Source organism: Mytilus edulis, chromosome 8 (assembly GCF_963676685.1).
Source record: "Mytilus edulis chromosome 8, xbMytEdul2.2, whole genome shotgun sequence".
Taxonomy (NCBI): Eukaryota; Metazoa; Mollusca; class Bivalvia; order Mytilida; family Mytilidae; genus Mytilus; species Mytilus edulis.
Genome location: NC_092351.1, coordinates 75,320,083 through 75,338,434, shown reverse-complemented (window position 1 = coordinate 75,338,434; position 18,352 = coordinate 75,320,083). Strand labels below are relative to the sequence as shown.

Genomic DNA, 18,352 nt, shown 5'->3' with positions numbered 1-18,352 from the left:
TTAACAAGATATCTTATTAAGTATTAAGATATCTTTAAATCTTATAAGATATCTTAATTAATTTGAAAGTAAATAAGATATCTCTATTAGGTTATAAGATATCTGTATTAGTTTATAAGATATCTCTATAAGTTAATAAGATATCTCTATTAATTAATAAGATATCTTATAAAGTATATAAGATATCTTACTTCTTTATAAAGATATCTTACTTCTTTATAAAGATATCTTTTAAATACATACTCTATAAGATATCTTATTAATTAATAGAGATATCTTATAAACTAAAAGACATATCTTATTAACTTATGGAGATATCTTATATATTAAATAAGATATCAGTATAACCATTTAAATAAGAAATCTCTATTAGTTAATAAGATATCTCTAAAAGTTTATAAGATATCTCTATTAGTTTATAAGATATCCCTATAAGTAAATAAGATATCTCTATAAGTTAATAAGGTATCTCTGTGGTTATGTAAAACCACATACTTTGAACGGCAAAATTATTTCATTTATTGATATTACTTTTACTTAAGGATCTTGACATACTATGAATGACAAAACTATTTTATTCAATAAGACTACCTTTTCTGTTTAGTCTGTTTTTTATGATATACATTTGACGTGAAACTGTACTTATGTATCCCGTCATACTTTGAACCACACCATTGTTTTATTTATTATTATTACTTTTACTGTTAAATCTCGTTTTTGTTATATCTACTTTACGTGAGTCTGCATTTATGTACATTGTACGCCGTCATACGACAAAATTATTTTTATGTCTACCTGTGCGAATTTCAAACGCGCAATTTTACACCAGTAATGAAAACCTTCTATCATTTATGGGTAGACTTTACATAGATAAATTCAGCCGTATTTGACGTGAGACTGTACTTATGTATCCCGTCATACTTTGAACCACACCATTATTTTATTTATTATTTTTACTGTTAGTCTGTTTTTTGTTATATCTACTTTACGTGAGTCTGCATTTATGTATGCCGTCATACGACAAAATTATTTTTATGTCTACCTGTGCGAATTTCAAACGCGCAATTTTACACCAGCAATGAAAACCTTCTTTCATTTATGGGTAGACTTTACATAGATAAATTCAGCCGTATAGGAAAAGCAAAATGAGAATGTTGAATTTGATGTATGCCTTTTTGTGCTACTTTGTTACATTTGTTGTTTATGTAATGATATTAAGATGATAACACAATATTGACTGTTGTACCCCTATTTTTGACATTTTTACTCTTTGAGTAGGTTTTTTTTGTTCATGCATCGTTGACAATGTAATGGAATTTGATGCGACTGTCATACAAGTGAGAGGTTTAGCTAAAAGGCAAAATCAAAAGTCCAAGCACATCAAACGAATGGATAACAACTGTCATATTCCTGACTTGGTACAGGCATTTTCTAAAACGAGGTTCAATCCACCATTTTCTACATTAGAAAATGCCTGTACCAAGTCAGGAATATGACAGTTGTTATCCATTCGTTTGATGTGCTTGGACTTTTGATTTTGCCTTTTGATTTTTGATTTTCCTTTTTGAATTTTCCTCGGAGTTCAGTATTTTTGTGTTTTTACTTTTTAAAGTTTATAAGCTATCTCTATTAGTTTATAAGATATCTCTATAAGTTAATAAGATATCTCTATAAGTTAATAAGATATCTCTTTTAATTAATAAGATATCTTATAAAGTATATAAGATATCTTACTTCTTTATAAAGATATCTTTTAAATACATACTTTATAAGATATCTTATTAATTAATATGTTAATAGAGATATCTTATAAACTAATAGAGATATCTTATTAATTAATAGAGATATCTTATAAACTAATAGAGATATCTTATTAACTTATGGAGATATCTTATTAAATAAATAAGATATCTCTATTATTAACTATATAAAAGATATCTTATAAATTATTAGAGATATCTTATATTTTAAATAAGATATCATATATAGAATCAGATATCTTTATAAACATTTTAATAAGATATCTTATTTAATATATAAGATATCTTATTTAATAAATCAGATATCTCAATTAATATATAAGATATCTCATTTTGTTATTAACATATCTCAATTAGTTTATAAGATATCTTATTTAACTAAATAAGATATCTCGAATTTCAACAAATATAATAACGGCGTGCCATAATAGTTATCAAAAGTACCAGGATTATAATTTCATACGCCGACGCGCGTTTCGTCTACACAAGACTCATCAGTGACGCTCAGATCATAAGCCTCGCTAACAAAGTTCAGACAAAGGTCCGTTTTACTACTTATTTTCAACATCTTTCGATAACCTCTGATTTTGTCTTAATGATACACACCCATAAATTGTCTAAGCTCAAAATTCATTGATCAGTCACATGGTCTGTGTTTGAATAAGATTGGTCACATGATCTTATTTTTTTTTCAGATTGATCAAATGATCTGTGTTTTTATTAGATTGGTCACATGATCTGTGTTTTTATCAGATTTGTCACAAAATCTGTGTTTTTATCAGATTCGTCACCTGATCTGTGTTTTTATCAGATCGGTCACATGATCTGTGACAATTCTTTAAGTTGTAGATATTAGGAGAAGTTTTCTTTTATTTAATTGCTAGCTTAATATTAATATTATTATTACAGAAACCAATTCGCCGACATATTTTCAGTATGCATGTGACCTTATTGTGAACCACCTCGTAAAAATCCGGTTATCGCAATACGCATGGATCTGCAATTTAAATAAACTATTATCTCATTGTATATGTTATAAACGTGATCAATATCCATGCTTCTTTGTTGATTGTTTACAATTAGGGTATAATCGGTAAACTTTAATAGTCTTAAGAATAATATGAAATATAAAAGAATTATAGATGATAAAAAGAAAAATCATTTTTATGAGAAATTTGTGGATGGATAGTGGTTTAGTAAGATTAACCGAAACATGTAACCCCGCCGCATATTTGCGCCTGTCACAAACCGGGAGCCTATATCCTTTATTTGTTTGTTTAATTTGGTTCATGTTTATGTTTCGGAGTTTAGTCACACTTTTTTAAGGGGTCAGCTGAAGCCTGACGCCGGGTGCGGGATTTTCTTTCTGTGTTGAAAAAAATCCATTGGTGGTCTTGGGCTGTTTTCTGATCTTTGATCGGTTGGATGTCTCTTGACACATACTTTGTTTTCATTCTTGATTTATTTAAGCTAATGGTAATCTCAACCATAACCAAACGAAGTTACTAAATTGGGAAACCATACGGGATGTTTTCAAATTGTGTCACTAGCTTGTAATTGATTGCGTTCTCTGCTATACAACATTATTTTCCAATCAGGGACCAAATTGTGTGCAAAAACCGGAAGTAAAATACTAACTTTAAGTTTTCATTTTAATGAAGAAAGGCAAATCGTAATGACAAATATGTTAAAGCTTTTAATGAAACACCATAGTTCTGTTTATTTTAACAATATAACTATGGAACTTTAAAATCTTGTTTGCGGAAAATTCATTTTCACTCAGCGTTTTGTGTTTTTAGATTCTTGTCCTGCCGGCGACCAGACAGGTGTTGTTAAAAATGGGATGACGTGCAGACAATTGATTAGTTCCGATCCAAACGAATGTTATACGCATGGTATTAAGTACAAATGTTGCAACTTATGTGCAGGCAGCGATCAACATGGCAACACTATAAGCATAGACCAACAATGTGTTAAAAGACATGGACAAGGCTCGTATCTTTGCAGGGTAAGAATCGTTTAATTATTCTTTCATTAGAAAGTACTTTTTAAGTTAACAAAACCCTGGCGCCACGGCGATTTCGTAGCAGCGAGCTTGCCTCCAGTCAAGAAGATCGACAAGGATTAAAAGCACAAGAGAAAGCACTAAAAGTAAACAAAAGATGATAAAACAAGAAAATCAATTTTATACGGCGATTTAAAAAAAACTCTGTTACAGTCTAAAAAAACAAAACAAATTTAAAACTTGAACAGCACACTCCCTTATTTAAATTTTGAAGTCCTCAAAATAACCAATTTCGAAGAAAGACTCCTTTATCAGTAATAACCAATTATTCTTGTATATTTGTTACTGTAAATATTTCATTACATGTTTAGTGCAAAACAAAGTGACCTGAAAAATGTCAACATAAAAAAAAAAATAAAAAAAAAATAACTAATATAAAAAAAGAAGATGTAGTATGATTGCCAATGAGACAACTGCCCAAAAGAGACCAATATGACACATTAACACCGAAATAACAATGTAAAATAATTCAAGCTTGAAAACTTATTTATATAAAGAAATAACGAAAAACAAATATGTAACACATAAACAAACGACAAACACCGAATTACAGGCTCCTGACTTGGGACAGGCACATACATAAAAAATGTGGCGGGGTTAAACATGTAAGCGGGATCCCAACCCTTCCCCAAACCTGGGACAGTGGTATAACAGTTCAACATAAGAAAGAACCTGTTTTATTTTTTCCGAGTGACAAATGGAAATTTAAAATAAACTTCTTATTTAGGGAACACATCGTTATTCAGCAGCTAATTATTCCTCGATGGTGTGTTCTGACCTTATGTGCAACGACCCCACCAGGAGTAATTGGTGTTTGTCATCGTCTGCTGATGACAGAACCACGTGTGGCGATAAAAAGGTAAGTGACCTCCAACTAAATGTAACGATCCACCAGGAGTAATTGGAGTTTGTCATCGTCTGCTGATGACAGAACCACGTGTGGAGATAAAAAGGTAAGTGACCTCCAATTAAGTGTAACGACCCAACCAGGAGTAATTGGTGTATGTCGTCGTCTACTGATGACAGAACCACGTGTGGCGATAAAAAGGTAGTAAGTGACCTCCAATTAAGTGTAACGACCTCACAAGAAGTAATTGGTGTATGTCATCGTCTGCTGATGACAGAACCACGTGTGGCGATAAAAAGGTAGTAAGTGACCTCCAATTAAGTGTAACGACCCCACCAGGAGTAATTGGTGTTTGTCATCGTCTGCTGATGACAGAACCACGTGTGGCGATAAAAAGGTAAGTGACCTCCAATTAAATGTAACGACCCCACCAGGAGTAATTGGTGTTTGTCATCGTCTGATGATGACAGAATCACGTGTGGCGATAAAAAGGTAGTAAGTGACATAAAATTAAGTGTAACGACCTCACCAGGAGTAATTGGTGTATGTCATCGTCTTCTGACAATAGAACCACGTGTGGCGATAAAAAGGTTAGTGACCTCCAATTAAATGTAGAATGATCAAATTGAGAATGAAAATGGGGAACGTGTCAAAAAGACAACAACCCAACGGAAGGGCAGATAACAGCTGGAGACCATCAATCTTCAACGCACCGAGAAAATATCTTATTAATCAAAATCAAAATGTTCAACTAGAACTTTAAAAGTAATTATGATGGTGTGTATGTGGGTTAACAGAATAGATTTCTTATTGATAGGTGCTGTAAATATCTCAATTGTCTTGATACAGCCTAACGGCCTGATTATGTACACTGAACAATGTATTTATTTTGTTTGTTTAACAGGGAGAGCCTGCAATCAATATTATTTTTTGTACGCTGTTTTTACCGATTTCAGGATAACGAATACCATTATCAGCATTTAGATGATATGTTCTAAATTGTGTTTTTATTTTCTAATTCCAGTGGTGTATCAACCAAGTATGTGTACATGACAATGCAGCTCCTTCTATGCAAGGTATTGTATTTTACTGCAGACTACATTTTCTTTACCGCCGACAAATTTATAATTAGTGCATAGTTCAATGTAGTTATTGCTACTTTATCGACTTGTAAAGCAATGTTCTCAATTCTTTATAAGTTCTAGTTTGATTATTGTATCGCCTCCAACTTTCAAAGTTACAATTCCCCGTTAATAAATTAATAAAATACTTTGAATTTAAGGTTGAAACTATCTCAGGCAAAGTTGACCTTCGCTGAATTAGACTATGTAAAGGACTAGGGGCTATAAGGGCCATTTTTGGCCCCACCCCCAAATTCCATTTAATTTGTCATGTTGTAAGTCTATACCATAGACCTTCTGAAAATAATCGAATTTTGGGTCTAGCTGGTTTATTCTGTTCCCTAGCAACCACTAAAATGGCGGAGTTAAACTCATCAAATATGATTATTATACAGCTTAAATATATCTATATTTGAAATTGAACCTGTTTAGCATGCAGTGAACTTTACACTTGTACACTATTTAAATACTACATAATTAATTGCACATTTTTGCCAATTCACTGTTGTTTCTCCCTAGCAACATATCTGTGCCCATGGCAACCGCGATTTGTTTTCTATTTACAAGATTTAATTTTAAATATATTGAAACAGAAAGGCAATTTAAGGTGTAAATTGTAAAAAGAAACAAACTCCAAGGTAAATACTAAGGGGGAAAGCAATATTGAAACACCAACAAACAAAACAAAATACCGGGTATTGCTGATATATACAGATTGTGCATCTGATGCTGGGTGGGGTCTCACTTATCAGCGACAAGAAGAATAATATAAAGACAAGACACATTTAGCGCTTAGAAATCTTAATATTGATTATCTTCAAAAAATAGATACAGACACATGCCTTAGAGGGTGTTTTCAAAAGTCAGTGTATTTCCATGACAGTAGTTATGTTTCCAGAAGGGGTTGGGGTTGAAAGGGGGCACTTCTATTTACACCTTTTTAAGCTTGAATAAGTGAAAAGTTGAGAAAACTATCAGATATATATGATATAACTTTTTTTCCTACGCAATTTATGAAAAGGTATATATTTTTAAAATGTTAAACTGGGTAAGGTGACAAAACAGCGGCACCCCTATCAATTAAGTATTGAAGTACCCCCCCCCCCCCTTCCAACCCCACCCCCTCTAGACTTATGTAAAGGATCGTTAGGGTTGACTTTTCCAAATTCATCTTATTTTTATTATCTACTTCAGTCGTCCAGACTTATTACCGTTACATTCTATAGAATTACAAAACAAAAAAATTGTATTAACCATTTTGAAACCTATAATAAGTTTATCTTGTGAATCCCCTGGTTCACATGATAATTCACACACAGGGATATACCTATCTGGGATAGTTGTACCTTTTAGGGTATTTGTTAACAACGAATAGTGCAATAAACTGATTAATTATTAAAAAAAACAACAAAAAAAAACAAAACAAAATGGAACATGCTACTATATCAAATAAATCTGTATTCTTAGATTTTTTCTATATTCATTACATATATATATATATATTATTTGTTTTATTGTAGTTTTTGTCAATGTGATTAGTTTGCTCAGTTTCGCCTTCACTAATCTTAGCGTCGTATGACTTGGTCTTTGATCATCATGACAATATTCATTATATATTCGTCAAAATTATTGAAAACAAGAATGTGTCTTTATTACATGGATGCCCAAATCGCAAGACTAACAATGGCCAGGAAATCCTAGGTTAGGACAGGCCCAAAAAATCGGCAGATTTAAACATGTTTTTTTTGCGAAGTCAAACCCCATCTCCCTTTACCTCTAGGCAAAGTAGAAAAAAAATAAACACTCAATACACACAGTAAAATTTACTTCAAAAAAAGTCTGAGTCTAATGTCAGATTCAACTACCTTGACCGAACACTTAAACCTGAAGCGAGACACAAGGACAATCAGACGAACAGACTGACAAACGCACGGACGAACAGACGCATAGACCAGAAAACATAATGCCCACAAATAGGGCTTAACAACAAAGCCGGGTCACATTTTAAAATTTACACTTCATTTTTACGCATGATTATAAAACTATTCAAAACCTAACCTTTAAAAAGGTAACAGACATGTAGTATGCTTACAGACTTCAGGCTCTATTTTCTATGCATGGAAAGGTCAATTATCCATATATATATATATATATATACATTTGCAAATTTACAGATCTTACATTGTTGGGTTGATGTTTAGACGAGTTGTATATACATAATGTGCATAGCCATGTACATAACCATCACTGCTGGTGATCCAATGAATAAATCAGTTGTAGAGTTGTCACAGTCTCAGATGTACTTATATAATAATATATGATTACATGTTTATACGGATATATGGATAGTCTACCTTATGCTGTTTCCGTTTTTTTACCATAAAATTTTATAGAACTTGTTCTCTATGCACATTACCCACAAAGACACATTCAATTGGAACATAGGTAGTTTCATTTCGAAATAAATCTCGTGTTTCTCGCCAATTATTGACATTTAAGTAAAATACACCCCCCCCCCCCCCCCCCTTTTTCGTTACATAAATCATGGATCTGACCCTAATATCAGAGAGGGAAGATTGCCCTATTCAAACAACAAATTTTGAATTTATAATTAGCAAAAACATCAGAAATGTACAGATTTTGTTATATTGATGGTCTATCTAAAATTTCATAATTAAAACAATTGTCCTCAAAATTGTTATTGACTCCCTTACACATGAAGTCTATTGCTGTCTGATTTTTTAAAGAAATTTAACTAGATAAACTTACGGAAATATAATTAGGAATACACTTTACATTCATAAACAAAAACAATAAGTTTCTATAGGTATAAGAATGTATAGACTAAACTTTGTCAGATGAAAAGGTCCAATTTGGACGGCAAATTTCAGCTTTTTATTGCTCCGCTTGGCTATGAAAAATATAAAATAAACTATCGCACCAACCTTGCACCAAAAAGATTTTTTATCCGAAGTTTGATATGTATGAACTTGTCAAAATGTTAAAATTTCTAATTGGTGCAAGCATGGTGCGGTGGTCAAAATTTAGAAAAACCATCAAATTTTCGGTATTTTTGCTTATTTTCCCAATTATGACGTCATTTGCACCTACCATTGTGACGTCATTGAACCTTTTTTAGTTAAATAAAAACATTTTTTTTAAATCATTTACTCATATTCTAATAATTTATGGAGAAAAATCTGCTCTGTTAGAATTTTCATTATCTTGTAAATCTGGGGCCATTTTAGGCCATTAAAGCCCCTACTCCTTTATAAATTATTGCAATTTTTTTTTTTATTAAATAAATGTGAATAATGCGACGGGTGATTGAGTATCGCAATAACAAGAACTCGTATATTAATAACTGAAACATTGACCTAAATTAATTTTTTTTCCGAAATCGCTACAACTATAAACGCATGTTTGTCAAATTGAATTCTTGAAAAATCGCAGTCATTATTGCACGCAATAACTTCTGATTTTAAAGTATTCCTTTAGTCGTTTAACTCTCATCTTTTCTCCGTATAGATACATCACATGCTTTCAAATGTTAGTGTTTGTGCACTCCTGATGCTGATCAATTGGCCGTTTCAGAATCTAAAGCATCATGGGTAATTTCATTGTTCGTACCCCAAAGTGAAAATAACGTTACGTCATTGGTTGAATTTCCATTGTTTATAACGTTTTAAACCAATCAAAACGCTTTGGTGTACGCTTTTGAAAATATTACCCAGGATGCATTAGATTCTGAAACGGCGAATTTAGAAAAGGAACTTATTAAGTGTTATTTGTTTTTGCGAAAGCAAGCCATCATGGATCAGCCTTCCTTTCGTCCTCGAGTCGTTGTGTTATTAATATTTAGGTTCAGTATGTGGTAACAGTTTAATATAGACATCAATAGCTTTGTCAAATATGTATAGAATTTAATAACGAATTTAGATAATGTATCATTATGTGCTGACACAAATTATCAGTAGTCAGCACCTGACATGAATTATCATTGATATGGTCATATTTATAAATTAACTGTTAACAAAATCTTTTAAAATCTTTGAAATACTAAGGATTTTCTAACTCAGAAATAGATTATCTTAACTGTTGCAAAACTTTTAGGAAATTTGGTCCTCAATGCTTTTCAACTCCGTACTTTATTTAGGCTTATTAGCTTTTTTGGATTCGAGCGTCACTGAAGAGTCTTTTGCAGACGAAACGCTCGTCTGGCTTACATGCAAAATTTAATCCGGGTATCTATGATGAGTTTATTTCTATCATTTTTTGCGAATTAAGATAAATTATGGTTTTACTTCGCCAAATGTACCTATCCCAAGTCAGGAGCATGTACTAAGTGTTTGTCTTTGTTGCTGTTTCTCATATTTGTTTTGCGTTTATTTATTTTTTTGCTGATCACTGTAATATGTTAAGGAAGGGATTGGCGCAAAAGCTAGTTTAAATCTGCTGCATGTGTAAGCACATGTTCTATGCCAGGAGAATGTTTATCAGTTGTTGTCGTTTGTTTATGTGGTTCATAAGTGTTTCTTATTTTTTCGTTTTTTTATATATATATATAGATTAGAATGTTGGTTGCCCAGATATATTTGTTTTACATTATCCGTTCTTGGGACCCTTTGTAGCTTGGTTTACTGTGTGAGACAAGCCTCCGTGTTAAAGACCATACTTTGACCTATAATTGTTTACTTTTTACACATATGTGACTTAGATGGAGATTTGTTTCATTCGCATCAATACCAAATCTTCTTATTTCTATTTACAGACTTTTTTTCAAAGCTAAACAAACCTTTTCCTCCATTTTTCAAGAATTAATGAATATGTTTTGTGATTTTTGTTTTTGTTTTCAATATTAACATGTACTAGGTACAGTTATTGAATTATTTTATAACTTAATTTTCCTGGTAAAACCTTCATCGAATATTACCAGACTATGAATTTTTCATAATAAAGAGTATTTTATTTATCTTACTATTTTAATCAGAATACAATACACAAAATACCTCTAAAATTAAACTATCTGCATCAAAACTAATATCTAGAAGTTATTAATATTTATTCAAAAAATATTTCCTTTTTCTTTATTGTTTTTTTTTAGATTCCTGTCCATTCGGAGACCAGTCGACTGGTATCGCAACTCATGGTCTCACTTGTGCTCAGATAAAACACCCAGAGCATCACTGGCGTTGCTATGACGACCATACAAGAAAAAAATGTTGTGAAACCTGTCAATCTATCTTACGAAATGACCAAGGTACATGTGTATTTGTTGTTTATATGTGCTTGAATGTATATGTTTGATATGATTTTCTTTATCATTTCATTAATGTACTTATAATCGAGGGTCTGAAACTTAGCAGAAAGGGTGTCTTTATCTCTTTATTTTTTACTTTTATTAATGTTATAATTTTTTTCATATTTGCACCTTATTCGTCTTATTTCACCACTGTCATGACTGTATTTTTCTATTCTCTATTTGTCTATCCCTTTTTGTCCATTCAGACCCTCATAAGTAACTGATATAAGTACAGAACGTCAAACTAGCTGCAATTCAACACAATTAAGTAAGAATGAATTAGAAATCAGAAGTGTGGAAAACTACTATTATATGTATTTATAAACGTTTTTGACTTTTTGGAAATACCAAAAACAAAAATTACAAAAATAGTATAGTAAAATGATATAATAAATTAGATATGAATATCTTCCATATCCTTTATTTCGTATATCATATTGTTTTGAAATTTCGAAGCAATGACCGACGCTATTACATTCGGCAAACGAAGGACTTCGGGAAATTTCGGAAAGCCGAAGACTATACTTTGGAAGTTGATTGGTTGTTGTCATTCTTATAACGCAAGGCAGGTAATTACTTACTATTTTGATAGGATGTGAATATGGAGACAAAAGTGATTGGTGTCAAACAAACATAGCCTCACAGAACGATAAACAGATGTGTTACTGGGGACATAATGCAGATTTATGTTGCGGTTCGTGTTCCAAATATGGGAATATGGCACATCATGGTACGTAACGTTTATTTTCGCATATTTGAGAGTATATCTGTCCTGCCTTCATACAGTGTAACACATAGTTCGTCATTAGTTGTTTTTAAATGGTCAAAATGTCGTCAAATTTTATTTTCAAAATGCATCTGACTTCATTCATTTTGTCATTCATGACTAATAGGTTCATTGGGCCGGGTGTAATTTAATTAAACTATTTCAATATTGTATATATTTTTGTTATACACAATGTCACTATTATTAAAATATTTTTATTGTAATATATAATATGAATATAAAGGATAATTATGTATATATTTATGATAATTGCATTATGTTAATAATAGAAATATGATTTTTTTAGCATAATGCAAATATATGTGAATTGTTTTAATATAAACGGTCGTGTCCTTTCAATTCAAATGATAATTCAATAATAAACAGAACTTTGAAAGATTATTATTGCTTGAAATAAAAGGTTGAACGTACAGATAAAACCTTTCTGTTTCTAAGAATGTTTAAGCAAGCAATCGTGTAATCTCGGATGAGTTCGTTTCTGTCCGTACGGAATCAGAATACGACGTTTATACAGCTAAAAATACATTTGAAAATCGTATTCAACAGGTTGTGAATATGGAGATAAACAAAGTGGATGTGTCTCATCTAGATGTTCCCATTATAGTTCCAGCCACAGGGGAAAGTGTTGTGAAACATGCTTGAGTGCTCCTGTTATAGGATGAACATTCAATGGAAAAAATATTATTATTGTTTCATTAAAGTTTAACAGTGCATTGATATCTTGAAATGAAACCAAACGATATTATATGTCCCTAAGTAAGTATTCCTGTAGAGCAAAATTAAAAGCGTGGATAAATACAACATGTACACATCGACATGATTTTGATGTAACGGTTAAAATTAAAGTGGAAAAATGGAATCATACCTACATAAAGATCTTTTGTCAAAATTCTAGTAAAAGAAAACGGTGGCCCGTTACTTATTTTGAGAGTCATGGACCTTATAAATAGCCAATTAGAAAAAGTCGCAATTTCGTATAATCACACTAGATAGGCCAACACAATTAAAAAAAATATTGGTACCACTTATTCATATCACGTTTGGTATATTAGACATATGTTTCAGTCAATATTTAACAGAACTATGAAAGAATATTCATTGATTGATTATGATTGCCATAAAACACGAGTTTTTGCAAGCCACAAAATCAGGTTCAGTCCACTTTTTTGTTCAAATGTCCTATACCAAGTCAGAAATATGGCAGTTGTAATTTAATAGTTCGTATTTATGTATGTTTTATTGTAGTTTTTTGTCGGTGTTGTACTTCAGTGATTCTGTTGTTTCGTTATATACATGTTTTCTTCTTAAGAATCCCTATTGGTACGAATTGCGCTCCTCTACTTGCAGATTTGTTTTTGTTTTCCTATAAAGCAGAATTCATCCAAGGGCTTTTACAGAAAGGAGAAAAGAAATTAGCCCAGTCTTTTAATTTCACCTTTCGGTATACTAATGAATTACTTTCTCTTAATAATAATACTTTAACACTGGACACTTTTAATTTGCAAAACACTCATTTGCAAATCCGCCGCCGCCTCAAACAAGAGCTACAATATCATGTATATAACCAAAATGTGCAGAATTACATGGGATTCAATAATTTCTTTGGTTTTCTACAGTTACTTTCATATTTATTTTGCAATTTGAATTATAAAAACATGGGATTTTCAATATCCCATGGGACAGGGCAAAATCCCATGGGATTTACCATTATCCCATGGGATTTTGGTTAAATCCCATGGGATTTTTTTTTGTCCCATGGGATTATTGTAGTCCCATGGGATATTTGTTGTCCCATGGGACAAAAAAAATCCCATGGGATTTTTATTATCCCATGGGATTTTTAATATCCCATGGGACAAATTAAAATCCTATGGGATTCTAATTGTAAATATATAGATATAAATAAACAGTAATGTGTATGTTACAATGTTTTCTATTTGGTAGTAAATTATTATAAGATGAATCTTTTTAATTGAATATCTTTTTTTCTTGGGAAATGTTAATTTAGCATATTGTTCTTTAACTGTTCAAAACTAAACTTTTAAACAACAAAGCAGATAATGTAAGTATCAATATATGTTTATTCATGAATTATAGAATACTTTCTTGAAACACAATTATTTGCCATTTGAAATCAATAAAAACTCTATTGTTAGGCTTAACATACTAGTAGCTATTTAAGTAAATCTATTTTTTTCAAAATATCCCTCAACACAAAACATTTATAGTTTCTTATCATCCAGCATTGTTTGATGGTATAGTCCACTTTTTGGACATTCAGCACAGAACTTTGACATTATTGTGGTTTCAATATTTTTTTGAATTTAAAAGAACTTCAAATCATTGACTGAGTGATGAAAATAATAACTGATCCAACTTTTGTCTTTGAATTTATTCTGGTCTTGTTTCTATGTTTTCTCCATTTATTCTAGGTGGTGAATTTCAATCCTTCTGAAAAAGAACCAATAAAATCTAAAGTAATGGATTATACAAAATTGTTTTCATACATGTACATGTAGCAATAATATGATTTTCAATAAAAATAGCTATGCGATATGGATTTTACTGATTGTTAAAGGTTGTCCAGTGTCATCAGTTGCTAACGGCCTACATCCTTTGGTCTCTGATGGAGGGTTGTCAAATTAGCAATATACCACATCTTCCTATTCTTATACCATATAAAAATCAATTAATTTATTCTTCTTTATAACATTTGGGTATTTTCCCAAGTTATATACATAATATATATATATACTGTAAATGCGGAATTAATGCGAGTTTTTTTTTATTGCGAAAAATGCAACGGAGTTGTAAACGCAATAATTTAAACTCGCATTATGAAATATTTTATATGGATTAAACAGGATTTTTCTCAAAATCGTAAAATTTAAAATCGCATTTAAGTCTAAAATGACAGAATCGCAATAATAAATGCACGCAATAATTTATGAATTTACAGTATAAAGATCAATGTTAAAACTTTAGACAACTAAAATAACATTCCATTATTCACAAGAATTTGCAATATATTATACAAAATGCAGACAACAGAAACAATATTTCTTTAAGCTTTTGAAGTTCAGACAGATTTCAATTTGTGTTTTATTTCAATGAAAAAATACCTTGAACATATTGGAAATTATAACATTGATACAAAAAAAATATGTATGTTTTATCCTTATTTTTTGTGTTGTTGGCTTGCTGTCTCATTTTAATATACATTTAAACATACATCAATAATCTTCTTCTTTATTTAAAGTAAAAATGGGATATTTTTGATTTTGATATCCCAAAACATTATAGTTCTATCAAACACCAATGTGTTTGATATTAATTTTAAGACGTGTATAAATGTTCCAGACCATATCAGTATTCGGATGTTACTTTTACGGTCCAGAACTTACAGTCCCACCATATGTGTACAGTCAGACCATTTAAGTATATTTGTACTGTCTGGTACCAGCTCGACCAAACCTGTGTTTTTATTTTAACTGCAATTAAACTTTTTGTATTAATCTATTAAAGATTTCAGTTATGTTGATCGGTACTGTACATTTGTTTGTAATAAACTTGACCAACTTCTTAAAATTGGGCAAACCGTATGCGTACAGTCCAAATACTTGTTTTTTCTGGAACATAAACATGATTAACAAGCATTTGGCAGGATGTCATGCTAAAATCCCATTAATATTAGTACTAAATTTTGAGTATATACATGTAAATCCACAAGTTACTTACTGAAATTCATGGTGAACACTCACCAAAAACTTACAATTTAGAGGAAAGACAGAGCATAAAACTTACCGAAAAACAAGATGTTTTACATTTATCCAGGAGCAGGATAATTGAAAAGTTGTTTTTTTCTTTCTCTGCTGTCCATCATATAACCTTTGATTTCATTCATGCAAAATATGAAAATCTGCAAAGGTAAGACCTAGAACCTCAACTTATCCACATTTTGAATTTTGAACTGCATACTTGTCCTTTTCATCTTGCTGACAACCTAAACATAAAAAAATGATAAAAACATAATTCTAGATTGACTTTGTGTTTTTATTTTTGTTGGTACATGTACAAACAATTTTCCCAACTTTAAAACGAAAACATCATCACCAAAGAGGAGGTCATACTAACCTCCGAAATATTTAAACAAACCGAAATTATTACTTGATTAAGATCTTGTCGTAAATTAATGGCATAGATACTCTTATTTTTGAAAACTTGATGTCTATTGCATACTTATATTCCTTTGTACGAGAGTATGCATATTAAGATGGACTCCATGGACTTTAATGTAAGCATGATTAATTTTACAGTCACTGACAGTTTTTCAGCTCTATGTGTACATTTTGAGAGAATCTTGCAATACTGTATATTCTGATATTCAGAACTTATTGTGAGGTTTTTATTAATACAACTGAAAGCTGTATCTCGTTTTCATTTCTGATACATATTTATGAGCTGAAGACCAGTGCCGAATTTTTCTCACTGCATTGAAGACCCATAGGTGACCTTCGGCCGTTGTCTGCTCTTTGATTGGGTTGTTGTCTCTTTGTCAAATTCCCAGTTTCCACTTCCCATTTTATATCATGTATGCTGATTTTTCTTAAATTACAATATTCAATCATGCAATTTTGTCCATTATTGAAAATACGATAAGCAAAAATAAATGCACAAAAAATTTAACATTGTTATATATGTAAAAGACTTTTTTTTAAATTCAAAACAGTTGCCTACACTGTTAATTTCCTTGTTTGATTTCATATTTTTAAAGCCTTTATAGCTAGCTAGATGGTATGCCGGGGCGGATCCAGCCATTTTAAAAAGGGGGGTTCCCAACCCAAGACAAAGGGGATGATCCTATATTCATTTGATTTGTTTTATTGTCTCATACAAGAATATATATGGTTTGACGGTGGGGATCAGGGATCCTGAAATTTTTTCACCTAACCACTGGATGACAGGGGATCTCAACCATTTAAAAGTTTCTCAAACATGTGGGGGTGGGGGTGAACCCCATGGACTCTCCCTATATTTCCTTTTATTTGTTTTATTGTTCTATACAAGAATATATAAATATGGTTTAGGGGTGGGGATCTTGACCGTTTACAAGTTTTCAAACTACAGGGGGTGGGACTTCACTTTTATTTTATTTCATTATTAATTTTATTGTCCCCGACAAGAATATATATGGTTTAGGGGTGGGGATGTGGATCGTTAACAAGATAATATATAAAATTGAGAATGGAAATGGGGAATGTGTCAAAGAGACAACAACCCGATCAAATAAAAAAAAAAAAAAAACAACAGCAGAGGGTCACCAACAGGTCTTCAATGTAGCGAGAAATTCCCGCACCCGGAGGCGTCCTTCAGCTGGCCCCTAAACAAATATATACTAGTTCAGTGATAATGTAATGTTTAATAGCACATTCTCAAATTGAACAGAGTGGTGAAACCCCCAAAGACCTCCTTTTAATTTCATTTGATTTGTTTTATCGTCCCATTCAAGAATATATATGGTTTAGGGATGGGGATCTGGACCGTTTACAAGATAATAGCATATTCTCAAATTGAAAGGGGTGGGGATTACCTCCCATGGACTCACCCTCCCTTCTTTCTCCCCCCCCCCCCGAAATACTTTTAATAAGCCCCAATGCACAGATAGTTCACAGTATTTTCCCTTGATTTACACTAAAGAATATACACTATACAGGTGTAATTTTTTTTTAAAAAGATAATACAACTGAAGACCACCCTGACCACAGTGGTGGATCCAGAATTTTTCATAAGTGGGGCCCACCGACTGCCTCAGAGGGGCCTGCTCCTGCCATGACTCAGTGATTCCATATATAATCAACCAATTCTTTTCCCAAACAGGGGGCCCTGAACTCCTGATCCCCCTTTTTTTCCCTCATTTCAATCACCCTGATATAAATTTAGTTTTATCACTTACAATAGGAATGGTTTGAATTCCCCAATAATTCTTATATACCATTAATATCAACATATTTCATTTTTGATAAATGAAAGGCAAAAGTTTTCTATGGGTAGAAATGGATAGTGGGAAGCTTTCAGATTCACACCATGCCGGTGGCTGTGTTCAAAGTGCTGGGTTTTTATTACCCTCGTTGTTTGCGGACTAACTATTTAGGCCAGTGGTGGATAATAGTGTGCGTGCATTAATCTTCTATACCTTCTTAATCAATATATTCAAATACTGACGGCAAGTGTTGTAATGATGTATCAATGTCTTTTTGAAAATCACCGTGCTATTTACATGTGGGATCGAGAATGCAGGGGAAGGAAACTTGTCAATTATGTTTATTTCTAAGCCAAAATAAAATGAGCCGCCGTAAAATTAACCTTGGGTAATAACAGTGCATGTAAGGCTCGTCTCGGAGGGGTGTCTTTTTTTCTGTCTTCTTTTTTTAGTTATATTTTTAATAACTTACACTTTTTTCCATTATTCT

The 18,352-nt window shown here is 31.8% G+C and overlaps 1 protein-coding gene and 1 long non-coding RNA gene across 2 annotated transcripts in view; one reads left to right on the top strand and one right to left on the bottom strand.

Moving 5' to 3' along the window:
- LOC139486274 (A disintegrin and metalloproteinase with thrombospondin motifs 16-like) overlaps positions 1-12,593 on the top strand; it is a 57,100-nt gene extending 44,507 nt beyond the window's left edge. Inside the window, exons 12-17 of the mRNA XM_071271078.1 lie at positions 3,560-3,768; positions 4,553-4,684; positions 5,697-5,748; positions 10,898-11,053; positions 11,688-11,825; positions 12,429-12,593. Coding sequence (XP_071127179.1) covers positions 3,560-3,768; positions 4,553-4,684; positions 5,697-5,748; positions 10,898-11,053; positions 11,688-11,825; positions 12,429-12,544 — 803 coding nt within the window. The 3' untranslated portion in view covers positions 12,545-12,593. The remainder of the gene's footprint in view (positions 1-3,559; positions 3,769-4,552; positions 4,685-5,696; positions 5,749-10,897; positions 11,054-11,687; positions 11,826-12,428) is intronic.
- A 1,126-nt stretch (positions 12,594-13,719) lies between these two features.
- Positions 13,720-18,352, bottom strand: LOC139486273 (uncharacterized). Its single transcript, XR_011655535.1, has 3 exons — positions 18,076-18,352; positions 15,687-15,885; positions 13,720-14,333 (listed from the first exon to the last, which is right to left on the bottom strand). It is a non-coding gene; the product is annotated as an uncharacterized lncRNA (long non-coding RNA).